The sequence below is a fragment of the Canis lupus genome, chromosome 1, assembly GCF_048164855.1.
Source record: "Canis lupus baileyi chromosome 1, mCanLup2.hap1, whole genome shotgun sequence".
Lineage (NCBI taxonomy): Eukaryota > Metazoa > Chordata > Mammalia > Carnivora > Canidae > Canis > Canis lupus.
In genome coordinates, this window is record NC_132838.1 from 48,424,688 (window position 1) to 48,450,881 (window position 26,194).

The 26,194-nt window shown below is 51.3% G+C and overlaps 1 protein-coding gene across 3 annotated transcripts in view; it reads left to right on the forward strand.

The window, feature by feature from the left end:
- The window catches only part of SYNJ2 (synaptojanin 2), a 98,485-nt gene that overhangs the window by 33,518 nt on the left and 38,773 nt on the right, over positions 1-26,194 (forward strand). For all 3 annotated transcript variants that reach the window (XM_072829096.1, XM_072829103.1, XM_072829112.1), the window contains exons 3-7: positions 692-962; positions 5,200-5,425; positions 12,529-12,612; positions 19,144-19,205; positions 23,875-23,971. In XM_072829096.1, coding sequence (XP_072685197.1) covers positions 692-962; positions 5,200-5,425; positions 12,529-12,612; positions 19,144-19,205; positions 23,875-23,971 — 740 coding nt within the window. The remainder of the gene's footprint in view (positions 1-691; positions 963-5,199; positions 5,426-12,528; positions 12,613-19,143; positions 19,206-23,874; positions 23,972-26,194) is intronic.

The following is a 26,194-nucleotide window of genomic DNA, read 5'->3' on the forward strand; positions in this document are numbered from 1 at the left end:
TCCCAGGCAGAGACAACATCGTGGGCAAAGGCCCAGGGGTGCGAGGGCATGTGGCACATTTGAGATGCCGCAGAGGACAGCCCGTGAGAGCTGCTGGACCAGGGGTGGGGAGGAATCGGGTGGTCGGCCCTGGGGGAAGTTCCCCTTTCAGTCCTGGGGGAGGTGGGATTGTGGGAGGACACATGCAGAGAGGGAGGTCCTCCATCAGGCAACTTTGAGAGGCGACTCCAGTGACTGAGCTTGGAGGACTGACCCCACCCAGGGGCCCTGAGCCAGGTGCTGCCTGAGGATTTGTGGAGAGGGCGCACTTGTGAGGCTTTGGGGTAGCAGATTGAAGGAGAGGCCATGGGGCCCGCAAGGTTCCAGGCCAGTGATCCTCTGGCTAGTGGGCAGCAGAATGATCTGGGTGCTTGTGAAAGCCCAGGTGGCTGGCTCCTGGTCCAGCGGTCTGGATGGGACCAGAAATTCACATTTCCAGTGGGCTCCCAGGTGGTGGTGGTGGTGGTCAGAGGCCACCTTCCGAGAACCAGGCACCTGGCTTTAGGCTCAGGTGACAGAGATTCCTGGGGTGCGAGGGAGCAAACACAGCCATGTGGTTGCAGTGGAAACGTGGGCGCCGGTCCCCTGTGCGGCTGTGGCCTGCTCTACCGCCGGCCCGATGTGGTCCTAAGCCCTCCTGTTTCCCTTCCAGGCGGTGCCTCCCTGAGCTTCCTGGTTCTGGTGACAGGCTGCACATCCGTGGGCAGAATTCCAGAGGCTGAAATCTACAAGATCACCGCCACCGACTTCTACCCTCTACAGGAGGAGGCCAAGGAGGAGGACCGCCTCGTAGCCTTGAGGAAAATCCTCAACTCGGGTGTCTTCTACTTCTCGTGGCCCAATGATGGGTCTAGCTTCGACCTCACCGTCCGGGCGCAGAAGCAGGGCCATGACAGCTACGAATGGGGGAGCTCCTTCTTTTGGTGAGGGCCCGGGGTCGTCTCTTGCCCCCTGTCCCCCACCTCCATCCCCCTTGGGTCATGTGGAGGGTAGGCTCTGATTGGCACCTGTGTCCTTGCTCTCCGCTTTACATCATCCCTAGGATCCTGGGCTACCTCTGAGAGCCCAATCGTTCTCAGCACAGTGAGAAAAATATGAAAGCCCCATCCCCACTCCTGAGCCCAGGGAAGGGGTTCAAATAGGTCTACTGTAGATTTAGAAAAGAAACTCTCCGTAAGTAGAGAGCATAAGAGCCAACATCCGCCAGGTGCTTCCTAAGTACCTGGCCGTGCCCAGTGCTTCTGTGGTCCTCTCAGCAATCCTGGTTACCCTCTGGTGCACAAACATTTACCACTGATGCTTATAAGGTGCTCATGTTCTACGTTTCCTGTAGGTAATAACTCAGAATCCTCATAGTAACCCATAAGGGAGGGTCTGTTTGTTATGCCCATTTTACAGATAAGGAGACTGAGGCTTGAACAAGTGAAGGAACTCGAACCCAGGCATTTTGGCTCCAGATCCCACACTGTTAATCACCAAGCCAAACCAGCTCCTCCAACAAATAAGGAAACTGAGTCAGCCTGCCAAAGTGATGTGCAGTCATGTGATAAGACATGTCCTAAAGCCCAGACAGAGGTGCCTGGATTTCTGTTATGTTTAGGGTTTATTCGAGTGCTCCTTCATGGATGTAGCTAGGTGTGGATGACTGAATTAAATATGTAAATTATCTATTGCCCTTTCTGGACCCTGAGGCTCACGACCCTGGCAAGTCGTGGTGGGGAGGGGTGGCGCGGTGATTTACACAGACCAGTGCCAGGCCTATGTTGTCAATTGCTGTTCCCCTCGGATTTGCCAGGAGACATGTGAGAAGTGAGTCAGAAGCCAGTGTGATGAAAATCGTGCTGTAGAAATTGCTCCAATATGCCTCATCTACTGGATGTTCTTAGAATTGCAATGCTGGCTCTTTGCAGCCACCCCGGTTCTCCAGCCCTAAGAAAGGGCCAGTGAGGCTTATTTACATCCTTTATTTGCGGCTGCCTCCCTCCCCTTGCCCAAACACAGAAAGTCATAGGGCTCCTTCACTGGATAAATGTTTTTTTTCTTGATGCTTCGGGCCCCCCACCCCTGCCTGACTTCTGTTTGGAGAGAGAGGCTTCACCATATCCTGCGCTGTGCCTCGGCAACCGCCCCCCCAATCCTCTTGGGCCCGCTGGTTTTGTTGCGTGTTTTGGGCAGTATTGTACTTAAACTTGAAAACACCTGCGACTCTCCTGCTGATCTTGTTAAAATGCAGATTCTGATTCAGCAGGTCTGAGGGGCCGGGAGGTGGGGGGTCAGACTCAGCATTTCCAGCGAGATGATGATGGTGGCTCCTGTCCTGCTGGTTTGAGGCCCACTCTCAGAGGAACAGGTCCAGAGGATGGTGCTTCTGTGAATCACGGATTCCTTTTGCAGGGACCAGCGAGTGCAGATGCTCCTGAAGTCAGCTGGATTCAGGGACTGAATGCAAGGGCTGGGGGTTATGAGGGCTATTTGTGCGAAGGCCGCAGAGCCACTTCCAACAGGGACTGTCAGGCAAGGAGAGGCGAGAGGTCTCCGAAGCTGTACCATTCCTGGGCAACATCGGAGGACCATAGTGGGGGCCTGGGGAACTGGATGGCCCCGGCACCATTGTGACTGCTCTTGTCGGGCCTCCTCGGGCCAGTTCGGTGGCTGGAGACGTGAGCCCCACAGAGAACAGCAGTAAGGGTGCAGGTTCACAGGGTGGAGGCTGAGAGGGGCTTGGGAAGGGGGAAGCCCTGAGTGGCCACCAGACTGTAACTCGAGCTGAGAAGAAGCAGCAGCTCTTGGGTGGGGGTGGGGGGGTGTGCCAAGGCCTCCGGGCCACACCACACTCCAGGGCGTGGTGTTTGGGCAGCGCCCAGGGAATTGACCACAGCTGAGTCAGCCCCGACCAAGTGGTCATGGGCTTGATCGCCTAAACCCACCATTTGGGGTGCTGTGTGCCAGGTCTGGGCCCACTTGTGGAGTCAGATGGGGTCAGCACTGGATGCAGCTGGTGAATGAGGGAGAGTGCGCAGTGGTGTGAAGTTGTTTTTCTAGGCTGGTAATTGACCCCACGGATAATTGCTTCCCGGTATAATGAAGGCCTGGGAGGAAACTCAAAGTGGTTTTCCTTTATAGATCTGGGTCTCTTCCTCTGGGGAGAAGAGCTGTCCTCCTACAGAGCGTCAGGCCAGTGTGGCTACAAACAGGGATACAGCGTTGACAGTTTGGCAAAAATCTCCTTTGCCTGACCCCTGCTGACTGACCGTGGCCTCAGCCGTGTGGCTGGAAGGCTGGAATATTCCAGAGGCTTTGCCTTGATACCATATGCAGATTTAGTTTGTTACTAAAGCTGGTTCATCCTCTGAATTTTAGAGAGTGATTCAGAAGAGGAAAATGCATTCTTGTAAAGCAGGGCTCCGTGATCATCATTTTTCAGGCAGACAAGCACAGCGGCTAGGAGAGCTCGGGAGGGGGCCTCACGTGGCTGCTCCCGGAGCGGTGGGATCTCTCAGCACCCAGTGACCAGGTACAGGTGGTCATGCTCACAGTGGGGGCAGCTGGCCTGAGGCCCTGGGAGCCTTGCTGCTTGAAGAAGCCACCTGAGACATCAGGGCTCCCAGAGCACTCCTGAAGAAATGAGAGAAGGCTGCTATCTCTAAGGAAGGCTCTAGGGCAGCAACAGTGCTGCCTTTTTTAAACAAATAGGGCATTGTGATCTAGATTTGCTTAATACCCTGTGGGAGAGAGCCTTCTGGGAAGGTTCCTGCCTCCCTGGGCATGTTGGAGAGGCCTAGGAAGCGACTGCTGCTTGGGTCCCCTGAGCTCCTGAGTGGAGCTGGGCCTGTAGTGTCCGGGGTCCCGGCACCCCTCTGAGGCCTCACTTCCCAGAGTGGCAGCTTGGGCTGAATAAGGTCGAGTGGGTGTTGGGGAAGCTGAGAGGGAGCCGGAGAAGGTGGTGGCCAGCACAGGTGCGGCTGTACCTGTGGGACCTTCACTGAGAGAGGACGCAGGCCTGCGGCTGGCAGGGCCAATGAAGAGCTCAGGCTCCCAGCTCCTCGCTGAGGCTTATTGGCTCCGAGACCTTGGGCAAGTCCTGCACTTCTCTGTGCCTCAGTTTCTTTAAGATGGCTGAATGGTAATACCTTTCACAGAGGGCCTTTGGAGGCTCTGGTGAGTTAATCCATCCCAAAGCACTTAGAATGGTGCCGGTGCACTTGATAAATGCTGGCTTTTATCCTCCTCATGGACTCCAGGGATTCCCAGAGCCTCAGGACAACCCACTGGATATGGGGACAATAGACTGGAACTTTTGTTGCTCTTATTTTTATCTCATCCTTTTTTTTTTTTTTAAAGAATTTATTAATTCACGAGAGGCAGAGGGAAAAGCAGGCTCCTTGCAGAGCCCGATGTGGGACTTAATCCCTGGACCCGGGATTACGCCCTGAGCTGAAGTCAGACACTCAACCACTGAGCCACCCAGGCTCATCTCATCCTTTTTGAAAAAAATATTTTATTTATTTGAGAGAGATAGAGCATCCACAAGCAGGGGAGAAGGGCAGACAGAGGGAGAAGCAGATTCCCCACTGAGCAGGGAGCCCAGCACAAGGCTGGATCCCAGGACCCCCCAGATAACGGATTGAGCCACCCAGGTGCCCCTTGTCTCATCCTTTTTTATATTGGATTGCTTCCTACTTGGGATAGGCTGTACCTCATGGGATATGTACCCTTTTAAATAAGCATGCATATATTTCATGATTATTTTTATCATTTATTATTCAATTACAAAACCTGTGATTAAATTTTTTACTGATAGGATTTCTGGTTTTAAGATGTGAAGGCCAGGAGTCTAAAGGGAGGCCCCTCCGACGTTCCCTGGAAGGTGGTGGTTGGCTCGCCCTCCTCGTAGGGCTTCCATTCGCTGATTCTGACGCCCGCAGTGGTTTTGGAAAGGACCCCTTCCCCACTGCTGCTTGCCGGGTGTGGGGGGCGGGTGCGTATGTGTCTCAGAAGCACGTTTGAACCCCCCTGGCCCCGTGCCCGGAGCCCTGTGTCCACCAGGGGCGCCTTCACCCCATCCTGGGCGGGGTGCCCCTGCCCCGCTCCACGTGCTCGGGCCCAGGGGTTCCTGGAGGACGTGCAGTGACCCTGTCGCCGTGGGGCTCTATTTTGCAGGAACCAGCTGCTGCACGCTCCCCTGAGGCAGCACCAGGTGAGCTGCTGCGACTGGCTGCTGAAGGTCATCTGCGGCGTGGTGTCCATCCGCACCGTGTATGCCTCGCACAAACAGGCCAAGGCCTGCCTCATCTCCCGCATCAGCTGCGAGCGCGCCGGCGCTCGCTTCCACACCCGCGGCGTGAACGACGATGGCCACGTGTCCAACTTCGTGGAGACTGAGCAGGTCAGTGCCCAGGCGGGGGTCGGTGGCACCCCGTGGTTCCGAGGGGACACGGCCACCGTGTATGGTGCATTTCTGTTTGGGGCAGAAGAGGCCTAGGCGTATTAGAGGTTGTTTCTGGTGATCGTGGCTCCTTCTTCTGCTTGGAAAACAGTGAGTCACTGGGGCTCTGCCTGCAAATGTGGCCTTCAGTTTGCCTGGGGTATCTTTCTTGATTCACATTTGCTGGGGCAATACTGACAGCTAAATGGAAGCAGGACTTTTGCCAGGATCATAAAGGGTGGCAGTTGTTTGAGAGCACAGGCAATGGATGAACCAGCAGGGTTGGAAAATCTTCTTAAGACAAAAAGTAGATCAATAAAACAAGGATGAGAGGAGAAACAATTTTTCATTCTAAATCAACCGAAGCCTGTCCTAGCACCTGGGAGTTGCAAAGTCTGCGTGTTAGGCGGTACTTGCTTTCGGCTTCCATGAAAATAACCATCTGCTTAATCTCTCATTGATTTTTCCCCCTAAATTCTGTTCTCATTTCCAGAAATGCTGTCTTACACTGGTTTTTTCCTCTCCGGGTTGCAAATCTGTAGGATAATGCCACCTTGGAGACTAACAGGTGAAATAAATTATAAGAAAGGCAAGCCCCATGAAAGGCACAGGTGCAGCGTGGCTGTGGGTGTCAGCCTGCAAACAGCCTGTGTTTATTTAGTGGCGAAGTGGCTTTGCATCCTCTCCTTCCTGCAGCTGTGAGAGGTGTTTTCTACCAGGACTTGAGCCAGTTTAATTCAGCACAGATTTGAGCACCTGCTTTCTATGTGTGGGCTGCCACCTGCTTGGGCTTAAGGTGAGAAGGTCCTCTTGGAGTCAGATGCTGAGAGGGAGCACTTTGAAACAGGAGCTTTGAGAGGAGCAGCAGGGGCAGCTTCTTGCCTAGGACTTCTATTCATTCTGTCCGCACTCCTGGATATAAATAATATCTGGTGAAAAATGTCAGAGAAAATGTGGCCCCTAGATGGAAGACAGTTTCTTTTTTTTCTTGCTCATGTCCGCACGATGAAAAGTACTTTCTTTTGTTCGCATGGCCCGCCAGCATTACCACTGCCCATCCGAATGCTTAGCCTTGTGTTCTGAGCCTTTGAATCAGTGCATTCAACAGATCTTTATTGTGTATCGCCTGCCATGGGCTGAGTCTTGTGCCAGGAACTGGGGGCCAGAGGTGCAAAGCATATTGGTGCAAATCAAAATACTCAGCCCCCTGAACCTGCTAACTGAATCCGATTGAAGAGGTTTTCATTGGCAGCCCTGGAGTTTGGCCCCTGCCTCGCTCTCCATCCGGCCCTCGGGCAGATAGTCCCTTATTTGCTCTTCTTGTTCGGTGTTCCTCAGAATTTTGAGTTTCAACCATTTTTTTTTAAATTGGGGTTTTGTCTGTTGTATCTTACCAAGTCATCAGAAAAGCATCTGCCCTGCCTATCACTGTAGTTCCTGAGTGATTGGGCAGTTTAACGCTGAAATCATAGGCTGCTAGAACAAAGTGCCACCGACGGGGGCTTAAAATAACTAGAGTTTATTGTCTTATGGTGCTGGAGGCCGAAGGTCTGAAATCTGGGTGTTGGCAGGACCATGCTCCCTCTGAGCCTCTAGAGAAGGATCCTTCCTGCCCTTTCCAGTTCTGGCCACCACCCCTACCCTGTTGCAGCCCTCCCATCTCTGCCTCACCTTCACGTGGTGAGGTGAGGTGTCCTCTCCTCTTTGACAGGAGACCCACCCTCTCCAGTATGTCCCATCTTAACCGGGTCTGCTGTGACTGTCTCCAAATAAGGTCACACTCCGAGGTGCTGGGTATTAGGACGTCAGCATATCTTTCTTGGGACACACAGTTGAACCCTCTGATAGAGACATCATTCAGTGTTGAAGGACAGTGCTTTAAATGCAGTACATTTAGCTTTATGAAAAATCCTGATACTGCCCTTTTCCCATTTTTCTACAGATGAAGGCTGGGGACTTTGCTCTGATTATTTCATCTGTGTGTGTGCCTGGTGACTGGCATTTGTCCCACGTGCCCAGTTGCTTGGCCTCTGGGACAGAGACCTTGTTGCCCCGTGGCCAGCCCAGCAAGGCCTTAGAGACACCACTGGCCTGCCCTCTGGCTCCCAGAGCCTACAGCCTGTGCTACTTAAATAGCCTTTACCTGCCTCCCTTCTCAGGCCTGGGGAGCGGTTTCTTGGTTCACGAAGCCTGTATGGTCCTCCTAGTTCATGTTTTCTCTCCCTTTTCCTCTCTGGCCTCTGGATCAGAGGATTTCCTGATGAAACCCTTAACCCAGCCTTGCTCCAGAAGCAGCAGATGAACAGGCAGGCAGCCGGGCGCCCTGTCTGCTGTCCGCCCAGAGATGACAGGCAGCTGTGACCAACACAGGGCTACTGGAGCCCGTAGCAATTTTGTGTTTATGGGACATGTAACAGAGTGGGGGGTGGGGAGGGGGCATGGTGGCCTTGCACCCAAAGCAATTCTTTGTGGGGCTACTCCTAATAGCCCTGCATGCTCTCCCGGGGTTATCCATGCCTTCGGGGAACCCTCAGACTGTGACCACCACGGTGTGGGGGCCAGGAGGGGGGGTGGTGGCGAGGAAGGCCCCCACCAGGTGGGGAGGAGTCAGTTCCCAGAGCCCACTCCCGCTGTGTTCTCGTTGGCAACAAGAGAGCCAACTTGGAGCCCCTTGGCTGGGTTTGGGTGTCAGCCTGCCCAGTCAGGGAAGCAGCAGGAGCAGGACAGGCAGCTTCAGGATCCTGGGCGTGCTTCCCATAGTCGTGCTCAGCGGCAGGGGTCCTGCCTGCAGAGAGCTGGGAAAGCCCACAGAGTAAGTGAAGGCAGGGTGGCAGACGCAACCAGTGCCAGGCGGGGAAGCCAGGGAGAGAGAGGAAGGCACAGATGCTGTTGATGGGAGCAGTGCCTGTGTACGCCTCCCTAGGAGAGCATCCTGCCCAGGACACCCTGACAATCCCCTGGGGAGCCAGCACAGCCCTGATGGGGGTCAGCCGCTTCCTGAAGCCAGCTCCAGGCAGTGTCTACCGCAGGAGTGTCATCCCCTTTTCAGAGGCAGGATGAGCAGCCATGGCCAAAGGAAAGCAGCTGCTCCCCCGGAGAAGCAAGACACTCGTGTTGCTCTCACTTGTACAAGAGAGCCATTTGCTGTCTGCCTCTGCAATCATGGAATGTTTTGTTTACAGCCCTTTTAGCAATAGAAATGCTTAGGTTGCTCTCAGTTGTTTATTTTAACACAATCTTTTCCTAAGTGGAATATATCCTTAACCAGTGTTCCTGCCAAGCACAGCTATGCCTTCTCCCACCAACCCCGGCCCCACCACGACCTGCTGGTGAAGGGACTTCTGGGTTTTGGCGCCTGGGAAGGCTGTTCAGCCTGCAGGCATCTGCTCAGCTCAGGGGCAGCTTGGGAAGGGGAGCACATAGGTACCATTGGGGCAAGCTGCTGTAACCCTGTTGAAGTTGGCCCATTGCCTGCGGTGATCTGATAGGGTTCTGGAAAGCCAGGCACATCCTGCTGCCTTGCATCTGTGGGACAGAGATTGTCTGGCCTGGGTCAGGACAGTGTTACAGGGTACGGTGCACCTCCCCACGGTCGTGGTGTCTTTGCTCATGGTGATGGCAGATTAAACATTGCATCTCCGGGCCTTTGAATCCGAGTGATACAGTAGGCACAGTGGGGCTGGTTCTTTCAGGTAGCATGCTGTTGCCTGCTCTGTGACCTGACATTTAAAGAAAGTGGCAGGCTTTGAAACACGAGCCCCTCACCAGGGAGGGGCAGGCAGCGTCTTGGCAGCAATTAGTGTTGAGCGGCGGCAGGAAGGAGCCTCAGCTGGGTCTGCTTGGCTCCTCTTGGCGGTTGCCCATAGGTCACGTCTGGCCTATGCCCCTGCCACGGAAGCGAGGCTCTTCAGACCCAAGCCTGTGGCCACGTGGGAGTGGAAATCCTTCACTACATGCACGAAGGTGGCTGATGAATTGCCACACTCTGCTCCTTTGCAAATGGTGGGACTAGCCAGAGAGCAGACTGGCCCCCGAGGCAGGGCCTCTCTTAAACTAAATGTTCAGGGAGCCAGAAGAGGGAGGTGCTTTCAGCACATTTTTCCTAAGAGGAATGAACCAGCTTTCTTCTCCAAAGCATGCGTGTGCATGTGTAGTGTATAAGTGTGTGTGTCTGGGGGGGGGGGGGGTCATTGTGTGCATGCACAGGTGTGTGCACTTGTGTGGTGTGTGAGTGCCTGTTTGGGTGGTATTTTGTGTGTGTGTGTATGGCACATGCATGCATACAGGTGTGGACCACATCTAAGTCTTCCTGGGAAGAAACCGGGAGTCCTTTCGGCTCTGCTGTGAGTCATACCTGGTGGGATTGCTCGGCAGCTGTGACTCACCATGCAGAAAAACAAAACCAAGAAAGTCCCTTTGGTCTACTAAAGAAAAAAAACAGATGAAAAATATTTGGCTTTTGAAGATAAGGCCACTGATTAATCCAGGAAGGTTGGGATGACTGTGTCCTCCAAAGAATGCAGCAAACTTGGAGAGCACTGGTTTGCAAATATCTCACCTGGAAATGGAAGTTGAGCAAAAGCCTTTCAGATAAAGGAGCATCTGCAAGGTTGCTTCCTTTCTCTTGAGGATTGTTGGGTTTCTGCTCCTACCACTCCATCAAAGGGTCACTCAGAATTGCCAAGACCAGGTGTCCTGGGCCTGGCCTGGTGTGGCCCTGGCCACTGCTCAGCTGTGGTCGACTCCCTACCACCACTTGTGTGCCTTCATTCTGCTCCCCACAGCCTAAGCCCTGCTCACCACCACCACCCCACCCCACCCCCTCCGTGCTCTGCCCCCTGCCTGGTCCATCAGTCCTCTGCAGGGGTCTCATCCGCACTCCTGGGCAGTGCTCTCCTGGCCTGCAGAGCAATGAGCCACTGCCCTGGATCACATTCCCTCATTACTCATTTACTCCTCCCTGGGACCAGGTGACAGTAACTCTGTCGAGAGAGGGAAACTGAGGCCAGAAGTGGCTAAAGAATGCGTCTAGGGTCACCCTACAGGGCATGTGGGAACCGGCAGGTGTCTCAGAGTGCATGTGCTGACCGACTTTCCTATTGCACCCTCCTCTCCTCCCCCTGGGATCTAGAGGCCCTCTGTGAAAATCACATCTATGAGATGAGGCATCAAGCCTGTCAGCAGTATTAAAACCTATGTTCTTTAGCTCAGAAAGGAAAGCACCCCAAATCCACCACTGGTGATTGGTCAGCCTTGTCTTGTTACTATGGCAATGAAGAAGGTGGTCCTGATGGTGAATGGGACACAACTGGAATATCTTCATGCCAGGAGAACTTCAGAAGCCTCATTTCTTCCTGTTCTGGGGTGGGGTCTGGAGGGTGGGTGGCTGGGTGGGTGTTTTCTCAAGCTGGTTCTGTCTATGCCAAGTTAACGACTCAAGAGGAGTGTGATCTAATGCTGGAAATAGCTTGTTTAGCACATATTAAAGTGAAGGGTAATAGTTTCATGGCTTAAATCAGGTCCTGGCACTGTTAGGGCTGTCCTTATAGAGAAATGTTAGCTAAATTGGTTTCTTTCTCAGTAATCTGAACCTGTATTCATTCTCTCTCTCTCTCTCTCTCTCTCTCTCTCTCTCTTAAGATTTTATCTATTTATTGACAGAGGCAGAGAGATAGCATAAGCAGAGGGAGAAGCAGGCTCCCTGCTGAGCAAGGAGCCTGATGTGGGGCTTGATCCCAGGACCTTGAGATCATGACCCGAGGCCAAGGCAGACACTTAACCAATTGAACCATCCGGGTGCCCCTGGACCTGTATGCTCTTAATCTCACTGTAGGCAGTGATGCCTCCATTGGTTTAAGCAATCTGCTTTCTTCTGTTTTTGTTTCTTTGTTTTTTCCAGTAGAAAATAGGGGTAGCAAATTTGCTGGTAGTCCATATCTGGAAACAGACAAATTCCTAATCCAGTGCTTTTCCCAGAGAGGAGTTCAGCTCAACTACAAGAGTTACCAGGCTCCCATAATTCCTGCTGTCCCAGGGAGCTGTGGGTCTGACACTCAGGTCCTCTGCCGCAGAATTACTAATGCATGTGTGATCTGAGCGTGATCTAGCCGCATGGAAAGCTACCCTGTAAGGGAGCAGGCTGGTAAGAAATGGAAAGGATCAGCAGCGTTGCCCAGGTTGGCCCTGCCAGGCCAGAGTAGAATTACTCAGATAAAGGGCAGTGCATCTGATAATTGCCACAGCCTCCCCCTGTGATGCTCAGGACTGCAAAAGTCTCAGGACTTTTGTCCCCTTAACACTCTCTTGCACTACAGTGTTGGGGGGTGGGGTGGGGCGGGGCATCTGCAGGCAGATGAGCTGGTTCGCTCTGAAGTAACCTTGTGTGCAGTGGGGACAGAGCTCTGTTCTTCAGCGGGTAAGTATGCTCTGCTTCCAGGCCGGTGCTCCCATCCTGGAAGCATGTGGAAGCTGTGCTGTGTGTGTTGACTTCGTGGCAGGTTGGAGAACATGGGCCAGGAGCAACTACCAGTTGCTTGTGTCTTGACTTGTGTCATCCATACGGTGTCAGTGATGAGCGGGGCCACCTCGGTCCTTTGGCAGTAGCTTATTCATTTCACCCATCCTTTTCCAGGGGCGCTCTGCTCCTTACCTAGTTGACCAGGTGAAAATAGCGGGCTCTAAGGAAAGTCTTAGTTCAACTCCAGAGCACATTTGCTTCTGTTCCTGAAATGGGGTGCGGGGAGGCATTGCCAGGCTTTCCGGGGAGCTGGGTAAGGCTGTGTTTATTGGTGGCAAGTGGTGGCACATCCCCGGGAGGCCTGGGGCCCGCTCCAGACTCGGCCGAGGCTGGTCAGCCGCCAGCATGCCCGTGAGCACACGGGGCTGGCCTGTGGGTCAGGCGACAGGAGGCCACGCCGGCCAGGGGAGCGGGGCGCGCAGAAGGCCGCTGTCTGCCCTTCATTCTGGCTGGTGTCGGGTCTCAGGCGGCCGGATCCCATTACCCGGCCCCAGAACATTCAGTCTCATTGAGGAATACTTTCCCTTTCTGTTCCCTTGTGGTGCAGACGATTTACATGGATGATGGAGTGTCCTCTTTTGTCCAGATCAGAGGCTCCGTTCCGCTGTTTTGGGAGCAGCCAGGGCTTCAGGTAAGTGATGAAAAAAGTAAGTCACTTGCCTTTCTCTTCTGAACAACTCTGGGTAGTGTCTTCTAACTGCATTTCCTTTGGTTTCCAGGCTTGCTCCTCAGGCCAGGTGAAGCTGAGCTGAGCTCTCCAAAGTATACACACCTGTGTGTGTGTGTGTGTGTGCGCGTGTGTGTGCATGTGCGTGGGGTTTTATACAGAAACGTATACATCTATGCAATTTTCTGATCCTGGGCTTGCTGTTGATGCAGGCCAAGTGGGAAGGAAGGTCTTTGCTGATAAGCGAGCCATGTAATGTAATGGAGTTGAATTAATTTCATTAGCTGCTCCCCCCCCCAAGTTTGGTATATTTGAGAACATGGCCAAAGGTGTTTTTTGAAAGCTATGAGTGTCCTACGGGGCTTTGAAAGGTTTCCGGGCCCCAGTGGCCGTGCAGCGGGTACGATGTTCCGAGGTGCCTGTTTGGGGGCCACGTGAGAATTGCACGGAACTTTCCCATGCGTTCTAAAAATACACCTTGCGGTCTAAAACAGGGCTCTGGTCAGTGCCAGAGTATGCGGCCTTCTGTCTCGGGGAGAGTTCAGGGTGTGGTGCCACGTTCCAAGAACACATTTGTCATCAGTGGAACGGTGCCCTGCCTCGTTCGTGAGTTCCTTCCCCAGAGGTCATGGGTCGAGTGGGTCTGAGGTTCCTCAGCATCCACCCCAGATCTTCCTGTCTGGCCTGAGCGGTTGATCATCTGTGGGCTCAGAAGACCTCTCTGCCCGGGCCTCTGTGTTTCGGCTCCTCTTGCCGAGGACTCTGTGTGACAGCAGTTGGGGTGTCAGCGGTACCTCAAGAGGCTCAGAGCCATCTGCCCATCTGCCAGGTTCTTCGGGGTGTTTGACACCACTGGGTCTTTCCCTGGCCCTTGACTTGACCCCATGTCAGTCAGGAAAAGGCAGTTTGTCCATGTGGCTGTCACTGTGCAGTTAACAGCCTCGGTGAGGAACTGCATCAGCTCTTGGAGTGAGGAGGAGGCAGGAGAGTCTCGTGTGGGGTCTGACTTCCGGTGGAGGGAGAAGCTTTGTTAGCATTCAGTCTTCCCATCGGAAAGGAACAAGTAAGATGTATGAGGATGGCTGGTGGCATGAAGTGGTGGCACAGAGAGCTGTCCTGAGGATGAGCAGGATGAGGAAGATGACTCTGGAGCTCATCCCAAAAGAATTTTGTTTATTTTTATTTTTTTTTAATGGCTTTGTTGTGATACAACTTACATACCATAAACTGCACCCATTTAAAGCATACAATTTGCTGGTTTCTAGTGCATTTACAGAGTCATGTGACCATCACCATGGTATAATTTTAGAGGACTCACCACATCTAAGAACCCCATCCCCGTTGGCCATCACCCCTCCCCGTTCCCTCACAGCTCTCCCTGAGGCCCAAGCAACTGTTCTTCTACTTTGGGTCTCTATAGGTTTGCCCATTTGGGACATTCTAAAAGGGTTTTGAAACTGGATTTCCTTTAGAGTTGCAGTTTTCCTTCTGAAACTTCTGGAGCTCTGTATTTAGAAGAATAAACAGCAAACCTCAAATGAGGTGGGGGTTAAAAAGGAAGCAGGAGACCATGTTATGTTTCCTGTGAAGGTTTTAAAAAATCCAGAAATTGGGTAAGGTCGCGATAGTTTTGGAATTCGGGAAGGAGCTTTGGAAACTCATCCCCTTCGCCCCTGCATCCAGTTCTGGATCCTACTGACCTCTGACGCTGACCCTGAGGCCAGGACTTGGGATGGCTGCGATTAGCAGTGGGCTGCTCCTTGCCTCGCATGCTGCTGCCTGTCTGCAGGGCGTTGTGGGGGATGCTCCACAGTGAGTCTGATTCCCCAGACTTTTGAGGAGATTCTCACTCTCTCCATTGTGTCTTGTCCAAGGCCTTCCAGCTCTTTGGCATCTTCTATTCCATTTCTAGAACTCTCCAGGTTCTGGTCTCCCTTTTCCCCAAACAAAGCAAAACTGCAAAACTGATATGTCATTCCCCTCTTGAATTTTGGTCCCTGGCTCGACTCCCTTGATGCAGCCTGACCTTGCCATGAACAGCTGTTCCTCACCCTGATACCGGCAGTCTCAGTGGGGCCTGGGTGGCTCGCTTCTTGGCAGCTCTGGCACCTTTTAGATTCATGACACTTGTGCTTCTCCGGAGCTTCCGTGGTTTCTTCAAAATAAGTTTCAAAATGCTTTAGAGTTCATTAATCTTATTAAGGATTTGCTAACCTTTGGGTCTGATACCCATGTTTGTCCTCTCCAACCATCCACCATCAAAGAGAGATTAGGTCATCTTCACAGGGGACCAGGAGGACAGCTTTCAGTGATGATCTATCAATGGCAAGCCTGAGGATTGATTCTACTTGTTCTTCTCCATTAAGAACTTTCTCCCCTCCTTCTTTACTTAGGCTGGACGAAAAATGCAAAGATTTTTGGACAGATAGCTTGCATTTTAAGTTGCTGTGATGCACCCTCCAGGGCTCTCCCTGGGAACTGACGAGCCCTGCCAGGGATAGAGTGTTGGGGTGGGGTCAGGCAGAGAGGACTTGGGGTGGTGATTTGTTTGCACATTTTCACAGCGGTGAAAACTGGTGCCTTCCTTACAAATGCCCGGATCCTGATGCCATTCCTAGCAACCATGTACCTTTAGCAATTTCATCTTTACCATGTAAATAGGCTTGTGGTTTATAAATAGCCACCCTGGAATTTTACCCTTAAAGCTAATTGTTCTCCTGGTATGGTTAGTTAGGGGGTATATTTTTTATGTACTCTTAGCCCGTTGAAGATTTTGCTCCCCTGTCACTTCAGAATCTTCCTCCCCTGTAACATACGCATAGGGACATGTCTTGCAAAAGTGAATTAGGTCTCTGTTTTGAAGCTTCATATGACATCAGCAGCTGGAGGAGGATGCAAAGTAGATTCGTCTCTGCTGTTCCCACCTTGCCTACGTTTGTTCGCCTCCGCCCTGTCACACCCTGTTTACTAGACTCTTGGGTACACGGCACTGTATGTGCTCATTTGTGTGGCTGTACTTTTCTTTTTTGTCCCCTAAAGGATGTGAGATGGCTTGTAGCACAACAGTTTCAAAAATAAGAGGTTGGGGTGAGGGAAAGATACTTTTATTGCAAACGAACTGAATTCAGGATAGAGTTGCACACGCACTATGGGGCCCCAACTCTTTGGTGCTCACACGCAGCTCCTGTGTTTACAGGCAACCATCACCAAAAGAACCAAGGTCGCAAAGTAGCTTATCCTGTGGTTCAGAGCGTAAACTTTGCAGTTATAAGATCTGGTCCCAGTTCAAGTTCTGGCTCCCGAAATAGGGACCATAGTCTTTCAACAAGTTCTTATCTTAGAAAAAGATTCTTATCTCAAAGAGAAAAAAAGAACCCTGAGACATTCCCATCTTTGCTGAGCCTTAGTTTACTCTTCTGTAAGTGGGGTTGACAGTAGACCTCCTGGGGTTACGGAGAGGATTAGTTGTCACTGCACATAGTAGAATTCAGCACAGTATCCAGAACCCAGAGAGCACACAAGTGGTAGCTGTTAATGTTAGTAAAGTGAATGATCACGTCGAGGTTGTGTTGGGAGAGCATGGCTCTTTGCACCTGGAGAGCAGAGTAAGGGCTTCCCCCCACCTCCCATGTGCGAAGTGGGGACTGTGCCCACATTATGTCTCTATCAAGATGACACAAGGACCAGGCTCCCAGGTGTCCTGTCACCCCGCCCTCAGAGCAGGCCATTTGTTCATCCCACAGCCACTCACTGAGTATCTGTGGGCACCTGGGGGCACTTTAGGTCCTACCCCCGGCCTCGAGGAGGAGGTGTGGTGTGAGGAGCACCCATGAAAGAGGAGGCCGAGATCCCTGGAGCAACTGAGGGGGGTGGGTGTCTGAACCAACGCAGGTGGGATGGGGGCCGCATTGCCCAGATGAGGAAGGCAGCCCTGCAGAGGGGACCACACAGGCAGGTGGACTCTGCGATCATAGCATGTCCAAGGAGCTGAAAGGCTTGCTGCTCACAGCTCAAGGCATGGGGGCCATGGCCACACATCAGACCAGAAAGGCCGGCAAGGGCCAGATCGAGACGAGCCTCATACATTACACTAGAGACTTCATGTTTTACTCCAGGAGCTGCTAAAGGGAGGGGGCACCCCAAAACAGCTGCACCAGGTAGCTTATAAAACACCTGATACCCAGATCACATGCTATCCCAATGAAATCACAGCATCCAGTCATCTGTGCCTGCAACTTCTTCCTGTTTATAGAAGAACCTTTGGGTTATGATTTGGGGAGAGGCAGACATGTCCAGTAACGGAACCCGTCACAACTAAACACCAGGCTTCTGAGCCCTGAACCGTTGTTCTTCTGCTCTCCCATTACTGCCTTCCCCTGGGAAGGATTCTGAAAACAGCTGCAGTTTATCCAGGGAAGATTTCTTGCCCCGATGGACAAACTCACGCACAGCAAGCAGCCCCTTCTCTTGGGCTTCAGCCCCCAGGGATCTCACCAATGGGGGCTCAGAGGAACATGGGCTCGCTTTCCACCAGCACCTGCCTTCTAGGACCAGAAGACAGGAGCTGACTGGCGTTGGGGTGCAGAATAGAGCAGTCTTCTCAGAGCTTGGGCTGTGCATGTTTTAGGAATTAAGGATCACATTTCTTCAGCCAGGTATTGATGCTGCTGGGAAAAGGAGCACAGAATAAACACAGCAGCAAAATGTAAGCGAGTGGTTGAGGCTCTTCTAAGAACGCCCAAGGTTTCTTAGGACCAAAAGGGACTTGGGGCTTTATTTGTAGAATCATTTCAACAGACATGCCTAATCCTAGTGATTTCTAAATCTGTTGCTGAGGAGCCAGTGATCTAGAGTGGCTCTTCCCTCATGTATGAAGATGAACAGATGTATTACCTGTGGTGAGGAGACTTAGAAATAGCACTTGGTCCATACTCAACAGTGAGCATCCGATGGTACAGATGAGTCTAATGACACCACCATTATACTCAATAACCAGCAAAGCTGAACATTATACTCCAAAAAACTTTCTATCATAATTCCAGACCTACAGAAAAGTTGTAGGAACAGTAGATAGAGCTCCCATGTGTCCTGTCCCCAGATTCACTCAATGGTAATTAACCTCTTGCTGACTACACACCTGCCATCTGCTATTTCCCGAACCACCGGACCATAGGTTGCATACATCACATCTCCTTAACTTAATACGTCAGCACGTTCTTCCTGAAAGCAAACCTGTTCTCATGTATCAGCACAGGATGGGTACATGTTCAGCAGGTGTAACAGTGATACAGTCCTCTAAACTGACCTGCAGGCCACATTTCAGTTTTATCAACTGTCCCCATAGTGTCCACCATGGTGCCTTTACCCCTTCGGTCAGGGGTCCAGGCCAGGACCCTGTCCTGCACTTCATTGTCATGTCTTTAGTCTCCTTTGATCTGGAACAGTTCCTCTGCCCCTGTCCCTCGGACACTGACATTTTTGGAGAAGGCAGACTTTCTTTAAATTGAAGGTGCCATGTGGGGGTTTCCAGGTGTTTCATTATGATCAGGTTCAGGGTGTGGATCCCTGACACCACCACATCCTTGTCAGAGCATCCCAACTGGAAGCCCACGGTGTCCATGTGCCCCCTCATCAGTGAGGTTGATTTCCATCGCTCGGGCACAATGCTACTCCATTTCTTCACTCATCGTGAATAGGTCTTCCTTTTCAAATAATAAGCATCTATGAGCAGACTCAGACCATGCTAGTGTCCTGTTCCTCATCAAACTCTCTCTTAATATTTACTATTAACAGGTGATTTTTGCTGAACCATTCTTTGCTGTGATGGTTGTAAAATGGTGATTTTTCCCACCACTCTCTCCACATTTATCAGTTGGTATTCTAAGGAAGAGCCCTCTCTCCTCCCCCATCCACCTGCCCACCTCTCTGCTCATCTGTCCACTCATCCACTCGGCCATCTGTATAGGTTTATGAATTCCTATTTTATTCATCAGACTATAAGGCAATACTGTGCTTTATAGATCAGTGTTCACAGGTTTGTTCAGAGAGAGCCTTTTCAAGCTGGCCGCAATAATATGCTGCATTAAGTTTGTTTTTTAAACTTTCAGTGTTAAATAGGTAATTATAAATCATAAGGCAAATTAGTTTGCAGGTAGCGGTAACTCAGATTTTAGGGGTGGTCGAGGTCCCCAGACTTGCAGAGGAGGTTGGGACGTGGTGTCTCTCTCCTGGTTGGCTTACCTTCCCCTGTGCACTGTGGAAAGGTCTGCAGATCTGACGTGGGCCTCATGGGCTGATCCTGAGATTCCTCTTCTGCCTTTGGAAGGATTCCATCCAGCGCCGGGTCCATGCTGCAGTTAGGACCAGCTGCAGCACAGCCAGACAAGGGGTGAGAGGCTGCTGCGTGCAGCCTGGATGGCAGCGAGGGGGTCGGGGAAGGACTTCCTGGGTTCACAGAGCAAGGGGAATCACTAGTGTTTTTTCTCTTTACTTTAGGTTGGCTCTCATCATCTGAGACTCAACAGAGGCCTAGAAGCCAATGCCCCTGCTTTTGACAGGTAGGGTTGTCTGCGTCCTAAGCCTGTCATCCTTTTGGAGAGTCTTCCCCCCACCCCGCCATGAGATGGCACCACAGGGGACAGCGGGAAGGCCCCAACCCCTGGACGTGTGTCTGCCTTTTAGTTTGGTTCTTTGGGCAAGAGGAGGGGAGTTTACAAAATGGGATTTTTAGTGGCTCTCAGATTTTCCTGAAAATTCATGAAGACTGAGGTAGCCCTTGGCAATTATTTTATCTTACCACTTCCTTTTAATAAAGCTTTATCCATTTGTCCTAGTTAACAAGGGATAACCTAAATCATAGGATATTTCTGGGTGCTTGTTTTTCTTTTAAAAGTAATACATTCCCATACTTAAAAAGTCATAGTATAGAAAGGTATAAAGTGAGAAGTAAAAGTGCTGTTGTCTTTCCAATTCCCGCTACTAAAGATTTGACTATTAGTTTTTTATGTGTCATTCTAGAAAACCATTTGGCAGATCTGTAGTTCATTTTGTTTTGTTTTGTTTTGTTTTTGTTTGTTTTTTTTTTTTGTAGTTCATTTTTTGAACCACAGACTGACCATTACACATTTCCTGTTACAGAACTTTTTTAAAATCCATCACTGACCTAAACAGTAACTTGTATTTGAAATAGTTAATTGCCTCTTAAAATATTTGGATTTTTAATCTAAATACTAATTTTAAAAATTAGTGAATGTTGTCAAAATTCCAAGAGTGATTCTTTTTTAAGTGTATTAATCATTCTACCCGAAGCTTGATTTGGACGTTAAATCTGCATGCATCGTTGTTGTTTACCACAGACTGGTGACAGCAGCCCGATCGTGACCGCTAATGAGCTCATGATGACTAGTGGGCTGTCACTCTGGAGAGAAGTGTAATGTGCAGATAAAAATGCTCTTCCCTGTTTTCAGAATGCTGTTAGTGTGTCCTGCGTGTTGTGTAGATGGATTCGTCTTTTGGAGATGCTGATCTGCATTACATATTCCTAGGAAATTGAAAACAGATTCCTCCTCAGCTGACCACAAGTAGAAGGGAAAGGACATGCCTCCTGGGCTTGTTTCAAAGGCCTTGTGTTGATGAGCTTTTAAAATATATGTATATACATATAAAATATATATACATGTGTATATATATATATTTTTTTTTTGGCATGTTTACGCTGACTTAAACATTTTTAAATCCTGTTAGTGCGTGGTGTGTGCACTGAGGATGAGCCCTCTCTTTTCTCACAGGAGTGTTCAAGACCATGAGCCCGTTGACAGGCCGCTGCCACTGGAAACGTGGCTCCCTGCACGCTCCCTTCCTCAAGCAGCCTAGCTGGGAGGCAGCTGAGATCCATGTGCCCTCACAGGCCCAGGGTAGGAGCTGCCTGGCTACATGTTGGGTGATGCTCCGATGCACTCATTTCAGTGACCTGTAGGAGCAAGGGCACATGATTGTCCAGCAGACCCACCGCAGGGGGCACTGGGGATCCTGAGAAGCAGGGCTGCAGGCCCCCAGAGGGGTGCCCCCCATCTCTGGCATATCATGGGGCTCTCAGGAGTTTCTCCAGTCTTTTTTTTTTTTTTTTAAGATTTTATTTATTTTTATTTTTATTTTTATTTATTTATGATAGTTACAGAGAGAGAGAGAGGCAGAGACACAGGCAGAGGGAGAAGCAGGCTCCATGCACCGGGAGCCCGACGTGGGATTCGATCCCGGGTCTCCAGGATCGCGCCCTGGGCCAAAGGCAGGCGCCAAACCGCTGCGCCACCCAGGGATCCGGAGTTTCTCCAGTCTTTGATGTGTTTAGTCCAGAGTCAATCCCTTAACCATCCCCCCTAACCCACCCCACAAAACCTGGGTTGTTTGAGTACACACGGAATACCTGTGACCAATGCTGTACTGTTCCGTGGGTTGTTCACTGTTACCACTTGGGCACCTCCTGTCTGGGGGAAGGGGGGGTACATTGAGCAGCCCTTTGGCTGTGCTGGCCTGAGGAGGATCTCATTTCCCTGGTAGAGTTTGAATGGAGGTATTAACCCTTTATGGAAGCGGTGCCGGGGTCTCACCTATGCAGGATGCTGGGCCCCTGCTCCTTCTTCCCTCTCTGTGTGGAGCTACTTGCCATCTGCAGTCCCAGGGCAGACACCAGAGTGTGTTTCCCTGCTGGCCACTCAGTTGTGCCCTGCGTACCTGACTCCCGGTATCCTGAAAAGTCCCCTAGTTCTCCAAGGAGCTCCACACAACAGTCCCCAGGTGGGCAGGCAGGGGAAGGACCCTGGGTGCCCAGAGCAGGGAGGCCGGGCTGAGTCTCACTGGCCTCCATGTGGGCTCCAGTGCTCCCCCTGGGAGCCCTGAGGTGAGTTGTAGTGTATTGCTAATAGGTGTATTATTTTAAAATTAAAAGGAAGGAAAGGAGGGCACCTGAGTGTCTCAATGGGTGGAACATCTGCCTTCGGCTCAGGTCATGATCCCAGAGTTCTGGGATGGAGTCCTGCATCAGGCTTCCTGCTCAACAGGGAGTCTGCTTCTCCCTCTATCTTTGTGTGCTTGTGCTCTCGCACATGTGCATTCTCTCTCTCTGTCTGTCTCTCTCTGTCTCCCTCTCTCTCTCCCTCCCCCCCTCTCAAATAAATACATCTCTTACAAATTTTTTTTTTTTTAAAAGAGGAAAGGAAAACCAGCTCCCACGTGCCAGGCACTAAGCTGTCACTTTTATTTGTCTTGTTTAGTCTTCAAAACCATCTTTTCCAGGAGGAGGATTAGCTTTGTGGTACAGATAAAGGAATAGCTCAGAAGGGAGGAATAATTTGATCTAAGATGCTTGGGGCTGGTATGATGAGCGATACTGTTTCTCTTCCACCTCTGGGTTTGGAACCAGTTGAGACAACAGGTGCAGCATTGGCGGGGTCACACATCAGCCTTATTTCTGATAAGCTGCATTGTGGGAGGGGGCCTGCATGTGGGCCACAGTGGCTTCCTCGCATTTCACTCCCAGATCACAGATGCTCGTTCAGTGGCTAACAGAGCTGGGAAGCTCAAACTTGCCACCAAAGCAGAGCCTGCCCTTTGGCTCCATGCATTTGACCTCTGGCCAGGACACACCTCTCGGGGCAGACGCAGAAGAGCCCAGAGGGGTTGAGTCATGCACACTCCATTTCTTCTCATACCTTCACCCAGATTGCATGGATCTGATGGAGCCCTACCTCTTCCCAGGGTGGGGACACCTCAGGGAGGGTGGGGCTGTCAGGAGCATCCCTAGAAAATTATGCCAAGTAGAGATAGGAGCCCACCCTTAACAAGTCAGCAGAGGCCTAAACAAACTACCCCCGATCACAGTTGGTGAGAGAATAACCTTTCCTTTATTGGGCTAAAATTGGTTCTAATTAACTTAACATTTTGTGTAAAGAAACCTGTCATCCTAGAAATTTGGAAAGTACAAAAATGTACTTTTGTACATTTGTACAACAAATTTTAAGTTACATAAAATTCCACCATTTTTGGGAATCCCTGGATGGCTCAGCGGTTTAGCACCTGCCTTCAGCCCAGGGCGTGATCCTGGGATCCAGGGATCAAGTCCCACATCGGGCTCCCTGCACGGAGCCTGCTTCTCCCTCTGCCTGTGTCTCTGCCTCTTTCTCTGTGTGTGTCTCTCATGAATAAATAAATAATAAAATCTTAAAAAAAAAAAATTCCACCACTTTTAATATAGTGGCACACCATCTTCTAGTCTTTTTTTTCTATCTTTTCTATAAACATTGCACGATGAAAATATGGTTTTCATCTGCTTTTTGCATGGTCTTTTCCCTGTGTTTTTTAAAATTATATTTAAGCATTCCTCCTATTAAGATTGTAAGGTTAACTTTTCAAAAGCTAGTGCTAAGGCATAAATATTAGTCTCTCCATAATATTTCAACTTCTGTATTTTTAAAAAATTTTTCATTTATTTGAGAGCGAGTGCGCACAGGGGGAGGAGCAGAAGGAGGGAAAAGACTCTTCAGCAGACTCTGGTGCTCAGCACAGAGCCCCGTGTGGGGCTTGATTTCACAACCCTGAGACAGTAACCTGAGCCAAAACCAAATGAGCCACCCAGGTGCCCCACAACAAATGTATTTTTAAAAATCTCTGATCTAGGGCTATTTTCCTAAAGCCTGAAATTTTACTGTGCCTTCTTGTTTGGGTTACACGTAATAAAATATAGCACTTAGATAAAAGTTAGACGTGGAGGTTAACAGACCTCCTACCAGCTTTTCTAGCTTAGAGAAGGAAGGTACTAAGTGAAATGAGAGATTAAGTTCAGAAATGTGCACGTCTTACTTCTAGGGTTCGGTTAATAAAAGGCTGAGTTAGCTGTTCTAGATTTAATAGTGGTACTTGACAGAAAGTCCGGCATATCCTTCCTCTGATGTTATGCCTCCGTAGAAGTCTGAGATGCTGTGAGTTATTCTTGGCCTGTCTTGCATGCAAGCAGGCTGTTGACATGCTTGTACCCTGACAGTGAGGTTGATGGCAAGGAGAGACTGGTTCTCTGCTCATCCCCGCAATTCCCCATTTTGGGTCCTGGGAAACAGCGCCTCCCAACCCTCTAGTGCCAAACAGGTGCCTCTTGCACCCCGTCCCCTCGACAGTGGGGCTGTCAGCCTGTGTCCTGGTGACCTGGGCTCACGGTGCTGCCCTGTTCCACTGCAGACACATGGTGCTTCTGAAGGAGCAGTATGGGAAGCAAGTGGTCGTAAACCTGCTGGGGAGCAGAGGCGGAGAGGAGGTGCTCAACAGAGCCTTCAAGGTAAACGCCGTGCTGCTTCTTGGCGCCCGGGGTGGTGGGGTGGTGGGTGAGTGAGGTGAGGGCCCCGCTCAGAGGCAGGCTTCTGTGCTGGACTGGACAGCAGTGCTCTCCCCATGTTTGGGGAGGCTTCTTTTTTTCCCACCAGCTCTGTAGCATGAGGTGATTTGGACTCCTGATCTATGAAATTTAATTTTTATGAACTGATGGTTTAGGAATTTGCTCAAAGTCAAAACAAAGCATCTCCCATCTCTGGCTGCATTTCCTCCGGGGCTCCCACTGGGGCTTTGAGGGCTCAGGTTAGCCAGGCCTCTTTCCCATTCTCTTGGACACACGTGCACGCACGCACCCCCATCACCACCACCTTGCACACATGTGGGCTTCGCCCTGCTGCCCCTCACTGCTCTGGGAGCCTGAGCTCCCCCTTCCTTCCTTGGTCTGGCTCTGCTGCAGGCCAGGGCCTCCTGGCAAGCTCACCCAAACACCTGCAGGGCACCTGGCATGGAGCTGTTGTTCAGAGCTCCTGGTGGAGTTAAAGCAAGGAATCTTACATGATTTCCTCCTGCTAATAACTTTAACCTTCAAATCTTCTGTCCCCTTCTGGGCTGTCCCTGAAAGCTGCTTCCTTTGCCCGGCTCCTCTGGGTACTTTCAGGGGTGGGAGCAGGGGGGCCTGAACAGGGAAGGAACAGGTAGAAGGAACGGCTCCACCTACCTCGCCCCACCTTGCCCAGGGCCTCTCCCTGTTCCCAGAGTCCCAAGGATATTCAGTCCACTAGGTGAAAAAAGCTCCAGAATGAGCTGTGGGCGATGACCACACTCCTATCCTAGTGGCCCATGTCTCCCATGGGAAGTGAAGAAAAGCCCTCTGGTTGTTCCAAGGTCACAGAAGCCCCTTATGGGGAGAGTGAAACCAGACTTCACCTCATGGGAAGCAGCGTTTGCTGCCTTCCTAACTCCTGACCTCTGGCTGGTAGGAGCTGAACCCAGTGGGTGCTCCTTTCCCTCTGCTCAGAAAAGCCATGTGCTCAGAGCAGACTTCCTGGTGGCCAATTTCATTTGGCCAGACCTGCTTTTCCTGTTTGGTTTGTTGCTGTTGGCAACAGCTTGCTGAGTATCTCCCCACCCAACCATCTTGGCAGCAACATTGACAGCTTATTTTAAGGAAAAAAAAAAAGAACAGAATCTCTTTTCCCTTGATGTCTTGAGTTATGGAGAGGGGATCCCCTCAGGTCCCCATCATCTGGAGGAAGTGCCCCCTTGATGATGGGCTCTTTTGTCACTCGTGGGGTAGGAGGCAGCAGTGGTCCTGTGGCCCAGGTGGCGGGGGGGGGGGGGGGGGGGCAGGTAGGAGAGGGGAGGGGAATGCCACTGGAGGAGACCTGCCGGTGCCACACCGAACTGCGGTTCTGTCAGCCCTGAAGTCCGGGCACCAGCAGCCAGCCTGCAATCATCAGGCCACAGTGGGACAAGGTGCTCACTCGAAAATGTAAAGTCACCAAGAAGTACACAGGTCAGTTCAGCTGACTTTTTTTTCATAGCGAGACCTTCCTGATGGTCAGAGCCACGCTCTGCCTGGCATTCTGGGTACAGCGCTGGGCACTTTGAGTTGGAGGGACCAGAAGGCCTGAAGCCCTTCTTTTTTTTTTTTTTTTTTTTTTTTCTGAAGCCCTTCTAATCTTTCAAGGTCATCAGACTCTCTGGACAAGTCTAAGCTGAAGCTACACAGGAGGGTCCAGGGTGGGGCGGGTCTGAGCCCCGGTGCTCTGGGGAGGCAGCTGGTTCATCTACCACAGGGCTCTCAAGAAAGCTGAGTTGTTGCCTGGGAGGTTCCTCACGTGGGAGGAAGGCAAAGCCTCTGTCAGGAACACTGAGCTGCCTGGGGTCCACCTATTATGCACCCCCATCTCTGGCCTTGCCTCCCCTCTGGGTCCTGTACTAGCCTGGGCCCACCGACCCTGACCATTTGTCACCCCATCCTAAAGTCTCAAGGGACCATGCCTCTGGCACTCCCCCCTCACAGGGACCTTGATGCAAGAACTGGGCACCACTGAGCACACCCCCCCTGGGGCTTGCACTTGTCAGGATGGGACTGGTTACCTGGGCAACAGGGAGCTGGATTATGAGCTCCACAGCCTGCTGGGCTGTGCTGTCCCTGATGGGCCCAGGGCACTTGCGTGCCTACAGGATAGCGTGGTCCTCCCCTCATGAGTGCCCTCCCAAGGGC